General features: G+C 35.5%; 1 protein-coding gene across 3 annotated transcripts in view; it reads left to right on the top strand.

Annotated features, from left to right (window-relative positions):
• tbc1d5.L (TBC1 domain family member 5 L homeolog) overlaps positions 1–13,045 on the top strand; it is a 286,202-nt gene that overhangs the window by 233,332 nt on the left and 39,825 nt on the right. For all 3 annotated transcript variants that reach the window (XM_018266425.2, XM_041565417.1, NM_001091614.1), the window contains 2 exon segments: positions 5,538–5,623; positions 11,143–11,432. In XM_018266425.2, the coding sequence (XP_018121914.1) occupies positions 5,538–5,623; positions 11,143–11,432 (376 nt within the window).

The raw sequence follows: 13,045 nt of genomic DNA, 5'->3' as shown, positions 1-13,045 counted from the left end.
CTTGGACTTGATCCCACTTAAGATAAAATCATTGGAGGCAAAACAGTTCTGGAGGTTCTGTAAGTATGTTAAAAATTATTTTTAGTAGACTTAAGGTATGGAGATCCAAATTACAGAAAGATGCCTGATCTAGAAAACCCCAAATTCCAAGCATTCTGCATTCCCATACCTGTATAGGGAAACTATATACTTGTACATATTGCAGTTTTTTATTTGACCAAACTAGAATTGACAGTATGAGTACGTGGAACATGCAGCGTTCTGGGTGTATTTGCATTGTATGAATTAAAGCATCTGTATTATTTGAATAACCATTCCTTACAAATTTCGAAATGTGCTTTTCTGTTGCAACCAGGGAAGAATAAGTAAACATAGTCGAGCCATATGATATGTCCCTGTTAATTCAAGGCAAATGGAAAGAATTATGGCAAAATAACTAGTACATTGCCAGTAAAGCTATGAGATCTGTTATCTGTATAGCAGCACCTTGACTTATGGCTGCAAAAAAAACAAAAACAAACAATGAAGCATTGTTTGTCTAAATATGGGACAATGGGAATATTGGTATTGCCATGTTTCAGAGCTGTAAGGAGAATGCCTGTACTGGAAAATTATCACATATCTGTATATTATTAAGCTACAGTGCTTGATTCCCTAGGATGGATCCGAATATCATAAAGAGACAGACAAGTGCAGGCATAGAGATAAATGAGTGGCTCCTGCAAGTTGACATGATAAATAATAATTTATCAAAGATCCACCTGGGAATCCTGCAGTGCTCAAGAATAAATCATTATTTATCGTTGTTCATAGCCTTCGTTTTTATTTCCTATCTCGAAACCCAAAAGAACAACTAAATTTCATTGTATGCTATGGGCAATGGTTACCTAAAAATATAATTCTTCTTTCCACAATCACTATCAATATGAACCATGAGTGCATCTTCCTAGGGGACTGATCCTATTCAGTTAATTTTTTTTATTTTCCATAATAAATACCAGATCGTATTAGATCAGTTGATTCTGTTGTTTCATAAATCTTCCCCATGTTAAGTTAAAATTTAGTATATTAGAGAATGACTAATTCTAAATACATTTTCTGTTGGTTTTTCTATTTTTTTATTTTTTTAAATTTTTTGCCTTCCTCTGACACTTTCCAACTTTCAAATAGGGGGTCACTGACCCCATCTAAAAACAAATGCTCTGTAAGGCTACAAATGTATGGTTATTGCTACTTTTTATTACTCCTCTTTCTATTCAGACCCTCTCTCCTATTCATATTCCAGTATCTTATTCTAATAAATGCATGGTTGCTAGAATAATTTGGACACAGATTGCTGACATTGCAAACTGGAGAGCTGCTGAATAAAAAGCTAAACACAAAAACACAAAAAATTAAACCAAGTACAACTGGTCTCAACTCCTAGTGAACAGCCCCTTTAAAGCCAACAATAAGGGGCAGATTTATTAAGGGTCAAACTGAAAATTCTAATTTTTGCATTTTTTTTTTATGATCAAAACTCCAAAACTTGTATTGTGAATAATCCAAACTTAATTAGAATGTTAATTTGAATTCAAATTTCAAGTTTTATCAAACCTTGCCCCTTTAAAATTTCAAATTTGACTATTCACCACCTAAAATCTGCTGAATTCATGTATAAGTCAATGGGAGATGTCCAGTGACCAATTTAAAGATGTTACTAGCCTTTCTGTAGAACAAACTCGATTTGAGTGTAGTCAAATTCACTTCTAATTAGATTCGAGTTTTCGGGTTGGTAATAGTTTGAGTTTTAGATATTCTATTTTTTTATTAAATGAGAACTATACGCCCAACATTAATACTTAAGCAAAAGATAGTTTACATCATATTAAGTGGCATATTAAAGAATCATACCAAACTGGTCTATAAAATTAAGTAAATATTGCACTTTTACATCTCTTGCCTTGAGCCACCATTTTGTGATGGTCTGTGTGCTGTCTCAGAGATCACCTGACCAGAAATACTACAACTCTAACTGTAACAGGAAGAAGTGTTGAAGCAAAAGACACAACTCTGTCTGATAATTTGCTCATGTGACCTAACAAGTATAGTTTGTTTGTGTGCACCGTGAATCGTACAATCCCAGGGGGAGGCCCTTATTTTTTAAAATGGCAATTTTCTATTTATGATTACCCAATGGCACATACTACTAGAAAAGTATATTATTATGAAAATGGTTTATTTACATGAAGCAGGGATTTACATATGAACTGTCTTATGCAATATCTTTTTATAGAGACCGACATTGTTTGGGGGGGTATAGTTTTCCTTTAAATAACCCCACAATTGAATTTTGAGTATATTCAAATTTATTAGACTTCACATAAATTTGAAATTCGACCTTCAATAAATGTGCCACTAAGTATTTGCAAAGGCACCATAAGTGCAAACTCAGAATTAAGGTTTTATATTTTATAAATACTTCAAATGTTATTATTCTCCTAATAAAATTACAGAAGGCTTAGGAACTCATTCACTGTTTCTGCAATCGTTTGCCAGAAGCCGGAATGGTGAAGATTCCTAATCTGCCCTTGAATGTATATAATAAGATTTGAGTTCAGGGGAGAAAAGAATAAGGGTAACTAGCACCATGAGTGTAATTAAAGGGAGCACCCAGTACCATCGGTGTTCATAATAAGGTTGTAGTTAAGGGGAGACAAGAATAAGAGCACCCACTACAATCAGTGCCTGTACTAGAAGATGTGGCTTTACTTTTGCCCTGGCAGTTACGTGTTAAGTACCTGGGCAATTCAGATGACATTTGCTCTGTATAATCGCCTCCTTTGGTAGCTTGTCTAGACATTTTCATTTTTTAATGGATGCAAATATGCTCTGAGCTGATGGAAAATTAGTTTGACAGTGACAAATAAAATGACAGATGTATTTTTCACATGAGATGCAAAATGTTAATTAAAGTAATAGGAAATCATTGCCAAACTATATGCGTCCATTGTTCGCTACCTATTTATATATTTGTCTCTGCTCGTATTATTCCAGTCACGTTTCAGTCTCACCATTCATTAGACAGAACTTTCATCTCCCTGAACACTTCATTTTAGTTGAAAAAGTCTGTTCTGTGAAGAAGTATGTAAAACTGATTTATATTGGCATTATTAGTGGTTTGCGAAAACTCAATCAAATACAGGTATGGGGCTTGTTATCTAGAATGCTTGGGACCACAGATTTTCCGGATAAGGGATTTTTTCATAATTTGGATCTCCATACTTTAAGTCTACTTAAAAATCTTTTCATTAACTCAAAAGAATTGTTTTGATCTTTTTAACTATTTGATTAAAATGGAGTCTGTAGGAGACAGGCTTCCTGTAAATCGGCGCTTTCCGGAAAACGAGTATTTGGATAACAGATCCCATACCTGTACTGTTTTAAAAAAATATATATAAACGAATCCGGCAAAAATGCTCCCAACAATCACATAGGGAATACAGGGCACCACTCACATATCCCATCCAACTAATGTGAAACCAAGGGTCTGATTTTTTTTTTTTTTTTTTAAAAAAAGGCCATTTTTTTTAATCAAGTTTTACAAACTCAAATTTCCAAAATGTAGCCATTGGGGAAAAAAACCTTGAAAATTAAAATGAAAAAAATCTGGAAGCTAAAACCTAACAAGTCAGTGGGTGGGAGGGGTTTTTTTTTCAAGATATTAGGGGAGGGAATTTGAATTGAAAAAAGTAAACTGGTAGGGATCTGTTATTCATAATGCTTATAAGAAATGTATCAATAATTTGGATCTGTATACTTTGTCTGCTAAAAATCACAAAAACATTAAATAAACCAAATAGGATTGTTTTAACGCCAATATGGGTTCATGCAGCTTAGTTGCTGTCAAGCACAAGCTACTGTTTTATTATTACAGAAAAAAGAGAAATAATTTTTGAAAATTCAATTATTTTCTTAAAACAGACTTCCCGTAATTCAGAGACTTTTGGATAACTGGTTTCTGAATAAGGGATCCATTTCTTGTATAAAGAAAAATAGCAGTACTCACAAATGTCACAGTATGCTGCTTAGGTAGACTTTTGGTGGGACTTTCTCAATGTGTCACCATATGAGTTCCCATTAAATGATTAAAAGCATTTTTATGCTTCTGGGTCATTGAGTAGGGCTATCTGCTTAGCAAAGCTCTGAATATGATTGAAATGTTGATTTTGCACAAATAAAAGAATGTATTATTTTTTGATGCAAGTTCTGTGAGTGCTGAGTTAATTATGTGGATGCGTTTGCTGAACTACTACCCGCAGAGGCATATGCAGTGTTAATTGGTGTGTGCCTTCTTTTACTATGAGATATATATATATATATATATATATATATATATATATATATATATATATATATATATATATATATATCCAACAACCGTAATGCACACTCACATGGGTTAATAATCACGTCAATCGGGTGCGTTAACTCTATTGTGTTGAGTCAATCCACTACATCATATTCAGTCCAGCAGAGTGACACACCATAGTTATACATGTAAAATGTCTAAAACGTAGCATTTATTTTTCAGCATAAAAAAGATCATTCAAAAAACAGGCTTTTGATTAGATACTCATCTGTACAGAGACAATGTCACAACGTTTCTGAGGCTCACTAAACTGGTTCTCAAGTTCATCTCCATTTAGAACATAGAACAAAATAGATAGAAATAAAAATAAAGATATAGAATATTAGACATTTCTGCCACTATTTATCTGTTAGTTTATATATTGGTGTGGTCTTTTTTATACACACAGATATGTAATATGGAGAGAGAATAAATTCTGTGTATGCAGATTCCTCCTGGGAGTCCCCCTGACTTAGATGGATTCTGTTCTCAAACTAGCTTGTTTACTAATACCCTGAACTTGAGGCAGAACCAGCTTGTTTTTTTGTGCTGTGGAGCGATACCTCTATGCTCTGCTACTGTTAACTCCCTCTCAACCCCTGTAAAAACTCTTCAATCAATTCCTTTGTTCAGGGTTCTGACTCTTTCTGAGTTCAGAATCCACGGTGTTCATGTCAAGTAAACTGTATCTTTTACCTCATTTGATCTCTGGTGAATGACACAAGTTCAGATTCGGAGGAAATTAGTCGCCCAGCGACAAATCTACTCTTCTTCAGGCGACTAATGTCCTCGAAATGCCTTCCAGCCGGCGGGATGGCACCTGGATTGCTTCGTTTTCCGTAGTCGCCCGAAGTTGCCTCACGAGGAAACTTTGAGTGACTTTGGAAAACCAAATTGATCCGTATGCCATCCCGCCGATGATTGACATTCTTGCAGATGGGAACGTATTTTGGGGTGATTAGTCGTCCGAAGGAGAGGAGATTTGTCACTGGCCGACTAATCTCCACCCAGATCTTCACGTCTGCCACCACCCTAAGACAATATATAAAGATTTTCAGAATGTGGTCTTAGTACAGTATCTCTGAAGTGTGTAAGTTGCCAGTGCTTAAATGCAGAGACAGACTAACCTTTTCTCACTTTATTGTAGAAAAACCCAAGACCAGTGAATTACCAGTTTCATCAAAACCTAGACTACTACAAAGCACGCGGGTTGGACTTGCTGAACAAATCACGGTAAGTTTTGTCATTACTTTTGTAGCTCGTGGTAATGGTGCTGCTGGTTTCATCCATTTGGTCTGTTTATCAGCATGCTGCTTTGTACATTGTGCTCTTTCATTTCATCCCATTATGCTTCAAAAGCTCTTTTTTTAGCTGTTATTATTGCAAAGTTAAAATTCATCCTTTTTTAATCTCCTACCACATAACTTATGTATAACATTATCTCCAGAGATGTAATTTGTTTTCCTTTGGGAATTCCGTTGATTATTAGATACATAAAACTAATACAGGTATGGGACCTGTTATCCAGAATGCTCGGGACCTGGGGTTTTCCGGATAATGGATCTTTCCGTAGTTTGGGTCTTCATGCCTTACGTCTACTAGAAATTCATTTAAACATTAAATAAACCCAATAGACTGGTTTTGCTTCCAATATGGATTAATTCTATGTTAGTTGGGATTAAGTACAAGATACTGTTTTATTATTACAGAGAAAAAGGAAATCATTTGTAAAAAATTGGATTATTTGGATAAAATGGAGTCTATGGGAGACAGCCATTCCGTAATTCGGAGCTTTCTGGATAACGGGTTTCCGGATAAGGGATCCTTTACCGTATAGAGTACCCTGATAGACTCCATAAATAAGGTTATACACATTGCCTGTCTGTGTTTAAAGTCTGGACCACTCACGTTGACCTTTGACTGGGCATAGTACAGGTATGGGATCAATTATCAAGAAACCTGTTATCTAGCAAGCTCCAAATTCAAGAAGTCCATTGCCATAGACTCCATTTTTATCAAATCATTTAAATTGTTTAAAAATTATTTCGTTTCTCTGTAATAATAAAACAGTACTTGATCCCAATTAAGATATAGTTAATCCTTATTGGAGGCAAAATAATCCTATTGGGTTTATTTAATGTTTTACTGATAGATTATGGGAAGATCCCCAGGTCTCTAGGATTCCGAGTAACAGGTCCCATACGTTTACTGTACACCTGTGGATATTCATTTTTGTGTTATGTTTTGTTGTATTAGGATAAAAGCATTAATTAGGGCCAGAGCAACAAGTCTCTAAAATTCAAAATATCTGTCTGTAACCAGGTTGGCTGCCTCTGGACTTCCATCATGTGTTCTACATTGAATCCTATGGCACAATACATAAAGTTCCATATTTTAAAATATCTCAAATTCTATAGGTTTTCCACTGTATACAATTCACTTGGGAAACTCCATAGATAATGTTTATTTTCCAGTTTTTATGCTTATATTGTTTTGTGTAATTAATTGTAATATTTCTATTTTGTTGTCTTTTCTTCCTTTGTTGTTAATTTGGCTTGAATAAAAATGAAATATTTTGCTAAAACCATTGTTGCTTTTTCAGCATAAGTCCTCTGCTGTTATTTATTCTTATTTGGTACAATGTAGAGAGGTATATAGTAGTTATGGTTATCCACCTAATCCCTGGTCGGTATTACAGATTCATCACCATAGGAAAAATATTAATACATATCCATATTAAATATAAACCATTTTTTCTTTCTAGCACATACAATGTACAGAGAGAGTTTTATTTTACCTTTTATCTTTCTTTTTACAAGCTACTGTAAGAATGGAGGGGGGGCAGGTCACATAATTCAAGTTATTTCTGGGCAAATGTCCTTAAAAGAAAAGTAACAAAAAAAATAAATGTGCTTCAGAATTCAAATATTATGTACTGTTGCCCTGCACAGGTAAAAGAGTTTGTTCATAATTTATATAAACAAGCTGCTGTGTAGCAATGGAGGCAATTGAAATGGGACTAAATAGCAGATAACATATCTGTAGAACACCATTATAGTGAACAGAGCTATCTGCTATGTAACCTGAGCCTTTCCTTCTTTGAATAGCTGACCCCATGGCTTACCGAGCATCTTATTTACTGTATATACAACTATATAGCAATAGTAGTGTTTGTAAAGCAAAACAGTTTTTACAGTACAGGCAACATTATATTATATTTAATTACTTTAAAACCTTTTCATTTGTTCATGCTACTTTTCCTTTAATCAGTAGCCCTTTAAAATTAGAAGAAAGGGGGGTGCACTGTGCCATACCAAAAAAGTCAACAAATAACAATAAAAGTCACAATTGAAGTCAGTCTCTCTAACTGGTGACATCTGCTGTGATTTATCGAATAGGGTTTCATTCTGGTACATAGGCACATACCTTATACAGTTAGCTTAGGTTTGAAACTTTCTCTATTAGTGTCAAACCGCAAAAGCCCCGTCCCCGCAAAAAATCTTCAGCGCAAAGCTGCAAATAGCCCTTCCTCACCGGCCCCTCCTGCTGCTGGTCATTACCTGCTCACACCATTTTACTACATTCAGCAAAGTTCAAGGCATGAGAGGGTTTTGGAAGCAGGAACGATACAGCAGACCCTACAGTATGGGCCCCATGACCACGGGGTCTGCTGGATATATAGTTACACCACTGTTCTTTGTACTCTTAGATATCAGTAGTGTCTTTAATGCCAACCAATTCGCTGTTATTTCACTAACACATCTGAGAAATAGATCTAGGGATGTTAGTCTCTCAGTGTCCACTGCAGCATAAGCATACATATGCCATGTTCCATGTACCTTAGGGTTGCTTTATTTTCCCATGGAAGTTATGTAGACAATATGCCTTACATTGTTCTGCACTGGGAGCCTTTTACATCGTTTTGGTTATTCATGCGAATTAGTGTGCCACATTAAGGGGCAGATTTATCAAAAATTCACGTTCATGTTTTTGCTGCAATTCAATTTTTTTGCTGCAAACCTGCAAATTTGGTTTTCTGAAACTCATTTTCAAAATCCAAGCTATTTTTTAATTCAAGCTTTCGAATTGAATTAAAAATCTGGCAGACTCATTGAAAAGGAAAGGTAGAATGTGATTTAATTGACATTCAAGTTTTTAAAGGGATACTGTCATGGGGAAAAAAAATTTTTCAAAATGAATCAGTTAATAGTGCTGCTCCAGCAGAATTCTGCAATGAAATCCATTTCTCAAAAGTCATGTGACTTGTGCTCTGATAAACTTCAATCACTCTTTACTGCTGTACTGCAAGTTGGAGTGATATCACCCCCTCCCTTTCCCCCCCCAGCAGCCAAACAAAAGAACAATGGGAAGGTAACCAGATAGCAGCTCCCTAACACAAGATAACAGCTGCCTGGTAGATCTAAGAACAGCACTCAATAGTAAAAACCCATGTCCCACTGAGACACATTCAGTTACATTGAGAAGGAAAAACCTGCCTGCCAGAAAGCATTTCTCTCCTGAAGTGCAGGCACACGTCACATGACTTGGGGCAGCTGGGAAATTGACAAAATGTCTAGCCCCATGTCAGATTTTAAAATTAAATATAAAAAAATCTGTTTGCTCTTTTGAGAAATGGATTTCAGCGCAGAATTCTGCTGGAACAGCACTATTAACTGATTCATTTTGAAAAAAAAAAAATTATCCCTTTAAGCTATCCAGTTTATTTTTGCGTTTCTTCATAAATAAGCTCAACGGATAAAACTAATCTGTCCTGTTCTGCTTCACTGAAGAATTGGCTTTTGGCAGAGAGCCCAGAACAAACCCCAAGGTGCAACTGAGATTCTTTGTAACAATTTTGAGATAAGCAAATAAGTAATTGTAACAATTTAGATAAGGAGGTCTCTTGGGAAAAGTTAGGTTTAAGTAGAGCTTTAAGGACAATTCACCTTCATTAGCAAAACTGTAATAACGGATAAAGCCCCAGAAATATGTTCAAACTTTCATAACCTGCCAAATTTTGTAAAATGAACATGGTAATTAGGGGGTGTGACCACAAAAGTGGGTGTGGTCAAAAAATGTTCAACATGCGTAGCGCGGCAAATTAAGTCAATGGGGATTTTTTTGTTTTTTTGTTTGTTTTTTTTTCACGCAAATGCATTGGGGTGAATTGCCATTTTTCTTGCAACAAAAATGCATGTCAATGGATTTTATTTGCCATGTGTTTTTTTTTTTTGTGTTTTTGTTAACATTTGGCACGAATACATGTCTGGCGAAAAATGTAGCTAATCACTAATAGGCATATATTCAAGATTGTCAAGTATTTTTACTAATTACAGAGAAATTATATAAAAAGACATAATTTACAAAGCATGTGCCATATGCACCTATACACATGTATCTGTACTTTATATTTATACAGCTAAAAAAGAAAGTTTGATAACATTTGTATATGCAAAATTATACACTTCCTCTATTACATATGGCACATATAAAGGCCACTGATAAAGCCCAAAAGGAAGGATAAACAAGATCCCAAAAACCGTTTATACTTTACAACTTGTACAGACCTTTAAAGCTAATCTTTTGCCAGGAATTTACATATATACTATTTTTGGTATTTTTTCCCAAAAGGATTTCAGGCCTGAAACATCTGCAAAACCCAGAAACTGCCAAATTGACTTCTTCCGTAGCTCTTACAGTCGTGCTTAATTCTAATTAAGATTTGAAAAGAATGGATAATCTGATGAGAGTAAAACATTGAGGAAGTTCTTGCAGCATATACAGGCTGGAATGACCCTTAAAATCATCCATATTTTAAATAGCCCAATTCAAGCACATTCGATTTTACCTAAATCAATAATTTTATTGCTACCAGAGGCTAATTAGTTTTTCAGATACATGAATAAGTGTAATAATATAGAACACCTTTTTTTGTGATGTAATTTAACTGAGACTTATCAGAAGATATATGGATTTATTATCCAGTAAAATGTTATACAGAGAACTTCAAACTGTGGCATTGCCATTTCCCACTGTCCTATCAGAAATTAGTTCTTTTATTTGCCAGCCAGTGCAGGTATTGGACCTATTATGCAGAATGCTTAGGACCTGGGGTTTTCCAGATAGCGGATCTGTCTGTAATCATAATTTGGATCTTCATACCTTAAGTCTACTAGAAAATCATGTAAACATTAAATAAACCCAATAGGCTGGATTTGCCTCCAATACAGATAAATTATATCTTAGTATCAAGTACAAGTAAGAGGAAATCATTTTTAAAAATTTGGAGTCTATGGGAGATGGCATTTCATTAATTTGGAGCTTTCTTGATAACGGGTTTCCAGATAACTGATCTCATACCTGTATATAAATCCGTTTCTGTGGCAAAATTCAGTTTTTTTATTTTTTAAATGTTTATAGAAGCCTTAAGGCATGGTGCCCCCCTTGTCTGAGAAGATAAAAAATCCCATGTCTATAAATGTCTACAACCATAAAAAGCTGGGTTAAAATTATTTCAAAGTTAACACAAACAGTTTTCCTCTATCCAGCTCTCTGTTGTCTAACATATTATATGATCTGCTGTTCTAGATATTTACGAACTTTTTGCAAGACATTAACTTTAATCGTTGGTTTTCTTCCTTTATTGTTTTTACAGTAATATGTTTTCAAAGTCATACAGGTACATGAACCAATTTAGGTAATTTTGAAATGCTATTTCTATTCTTATTATATGTTTGTCTGTTACCTTTTAGTGCCAACTCCAAGCCTGGTTCATCGGCCATGGTCAAAGTGTCTAGTAGTTTGATGAGCTTTGGTCGGAAATTGATGGGCCCAACGGTCCCTACTGGAGGTGCAATGAGCCCAATGTTGTCTGCCCAGACCAGTAATGCAAGCAGCTTCAGCAGCAGCCCAGGTCTCACTAAATCTCTCCCAAACCAGATTGTGGCTGAGCCTAATCCACATCCCTTCCCATCCGTGCAGCAAATGCAACAAACCCAGCGCATGATGAAATCAGAGAGTATGCCAGTTCAACTCAGTAAAGGTGAGTGGGAAAGAGTATATACAGTGCATTGGCAGAAAGAAGGAGAGGAGCAACACAGGCATATTTTAACCTTAACAAGAAAAGTCTTAATTGTATATAGCTTTTTACTAAGAATGATAGGTTGAGCTGTCCCAGCTGGTTAAACTTAGTTGTCTTATTTCATTTTTAATTATTCTGTTTTGTAAGATCATTGACCTATTCTTGGCAGTCAGGCAAAAGCTTAATAGTGCCCAAGGCAGAACCCAGCCATCAACACACCTGCTCCCCACCCGCTCAGCAATTTCCCCCCATCCACTCAGCCACTTCCCACCCTATACTTGTCAATGTCTAAAAGATCACAATTGTTGAACAAAGGACACACGTATGTTTCTCCACTCACACACAATAATTCATAACATTTACACCTCAATCACTGAAACTCCTCTCTGCCTTTTTAGAAGGCCAAACTTTGATGCTTTCCTCCATGCTTTGCCTCTTCTCTTGAACTCAGTGCTCATTTCCCCACTGTCACGTCCCCTCTATACATGTCACATCTGCTGTTACCATTCATTAAATTACATCAAATGGAATTACTAACATTCATCTGCACATATTTCATGTGGTTTGTCCCATTTATTTGGGCATCGGCAGAATTCTGGGCTGTGCAATAGCCTTCTTTGATCAGGTACCTGACAAACTGTCATTCTGTTGGTTCTCTATGCATTTTGGACCTAAGCTGAAGGCACAAGTTTAGTGCTTGGGTATGCCTCATGCTCCAATTTCCCACAATACCATAGGGGTTGTGTCTAATAGCAATTTTAATTGTATTCCATAGCTTTATCTAAACTATATAGTATATTATTACAGTAGGGAACCTCATGCATTTCCCTTTTTTGACCTGCATTCAACGTATAAAAATGTCACCCAATGTAATATTTAGATGGCGAGGCCTATTAAAGTCTGAATTTATCTCATTATTTTCTGAAAACTACTCCGCATGGGTTTTTTCTCCTTATTTAGCAATACATTTTCCCTAAAATTTCCTTTGCGGGAAAAAAACCTGAATAATTTGTAAAAAAAATTCGGATTGTACGATTTTTTTGGATTTTCTGCACTAAAACTCAGATTTTTGCCAAAAAACATGAAATCTTTGGGACTTCTCCCATTGACTTATATGCAACCTTGGCAGTTCTGAGATGCCGGATTTTTGGATCCTGACTTTTTCCATCCTCTGGGTATAATAAATGCGAAATACTTAATTTTTTCCCCCATTAAAAATTCGGATTTTATAGTAAAAAAACTTTTTTTTGTGTGTGTGTGTGTGTGTATATTTTATAATGTTTGGATAATTGCCTGTGTAGCCTACAGAACATAAGTGGATTGTGACTTTGTGTTATTAGTTGTGCCAGACTGAAGAAAGTAGAGCACTTTATTAGTCTCCGCTTCTTAGATTCCCTTCTCAATAGCGACACCTGCTGTTAGCTATGTGTGTGAATATACTATGCTATATCCAGATTTACAATTCATTCAAAATTCTCAAGGCCCTGCTACTGTATTTTATTAGTAATGAATGTCCTTAAATGTAATTGCGCTTTAAAGCAAATTATGGAATAACATTTTCCGGTGAGCTGAGT

Source organism: Xenopus laevis, chromosome 6L (genome assembly GCF_017654675.1).
Source record: "Xenopus laevis strain J_2021 chromosome 6L, Xenopus_laevis_v10.1, whole genome shotgun sequence".
Lineage (NCBI taxonomy): Eukaryota > Metazoa > Chordata > Amphibia > Anura > Pipidae > Xenopus > Xenopus laevis.
This window is presented reverse-complemented; position numbering and strand designations above follow the sequence as displayed.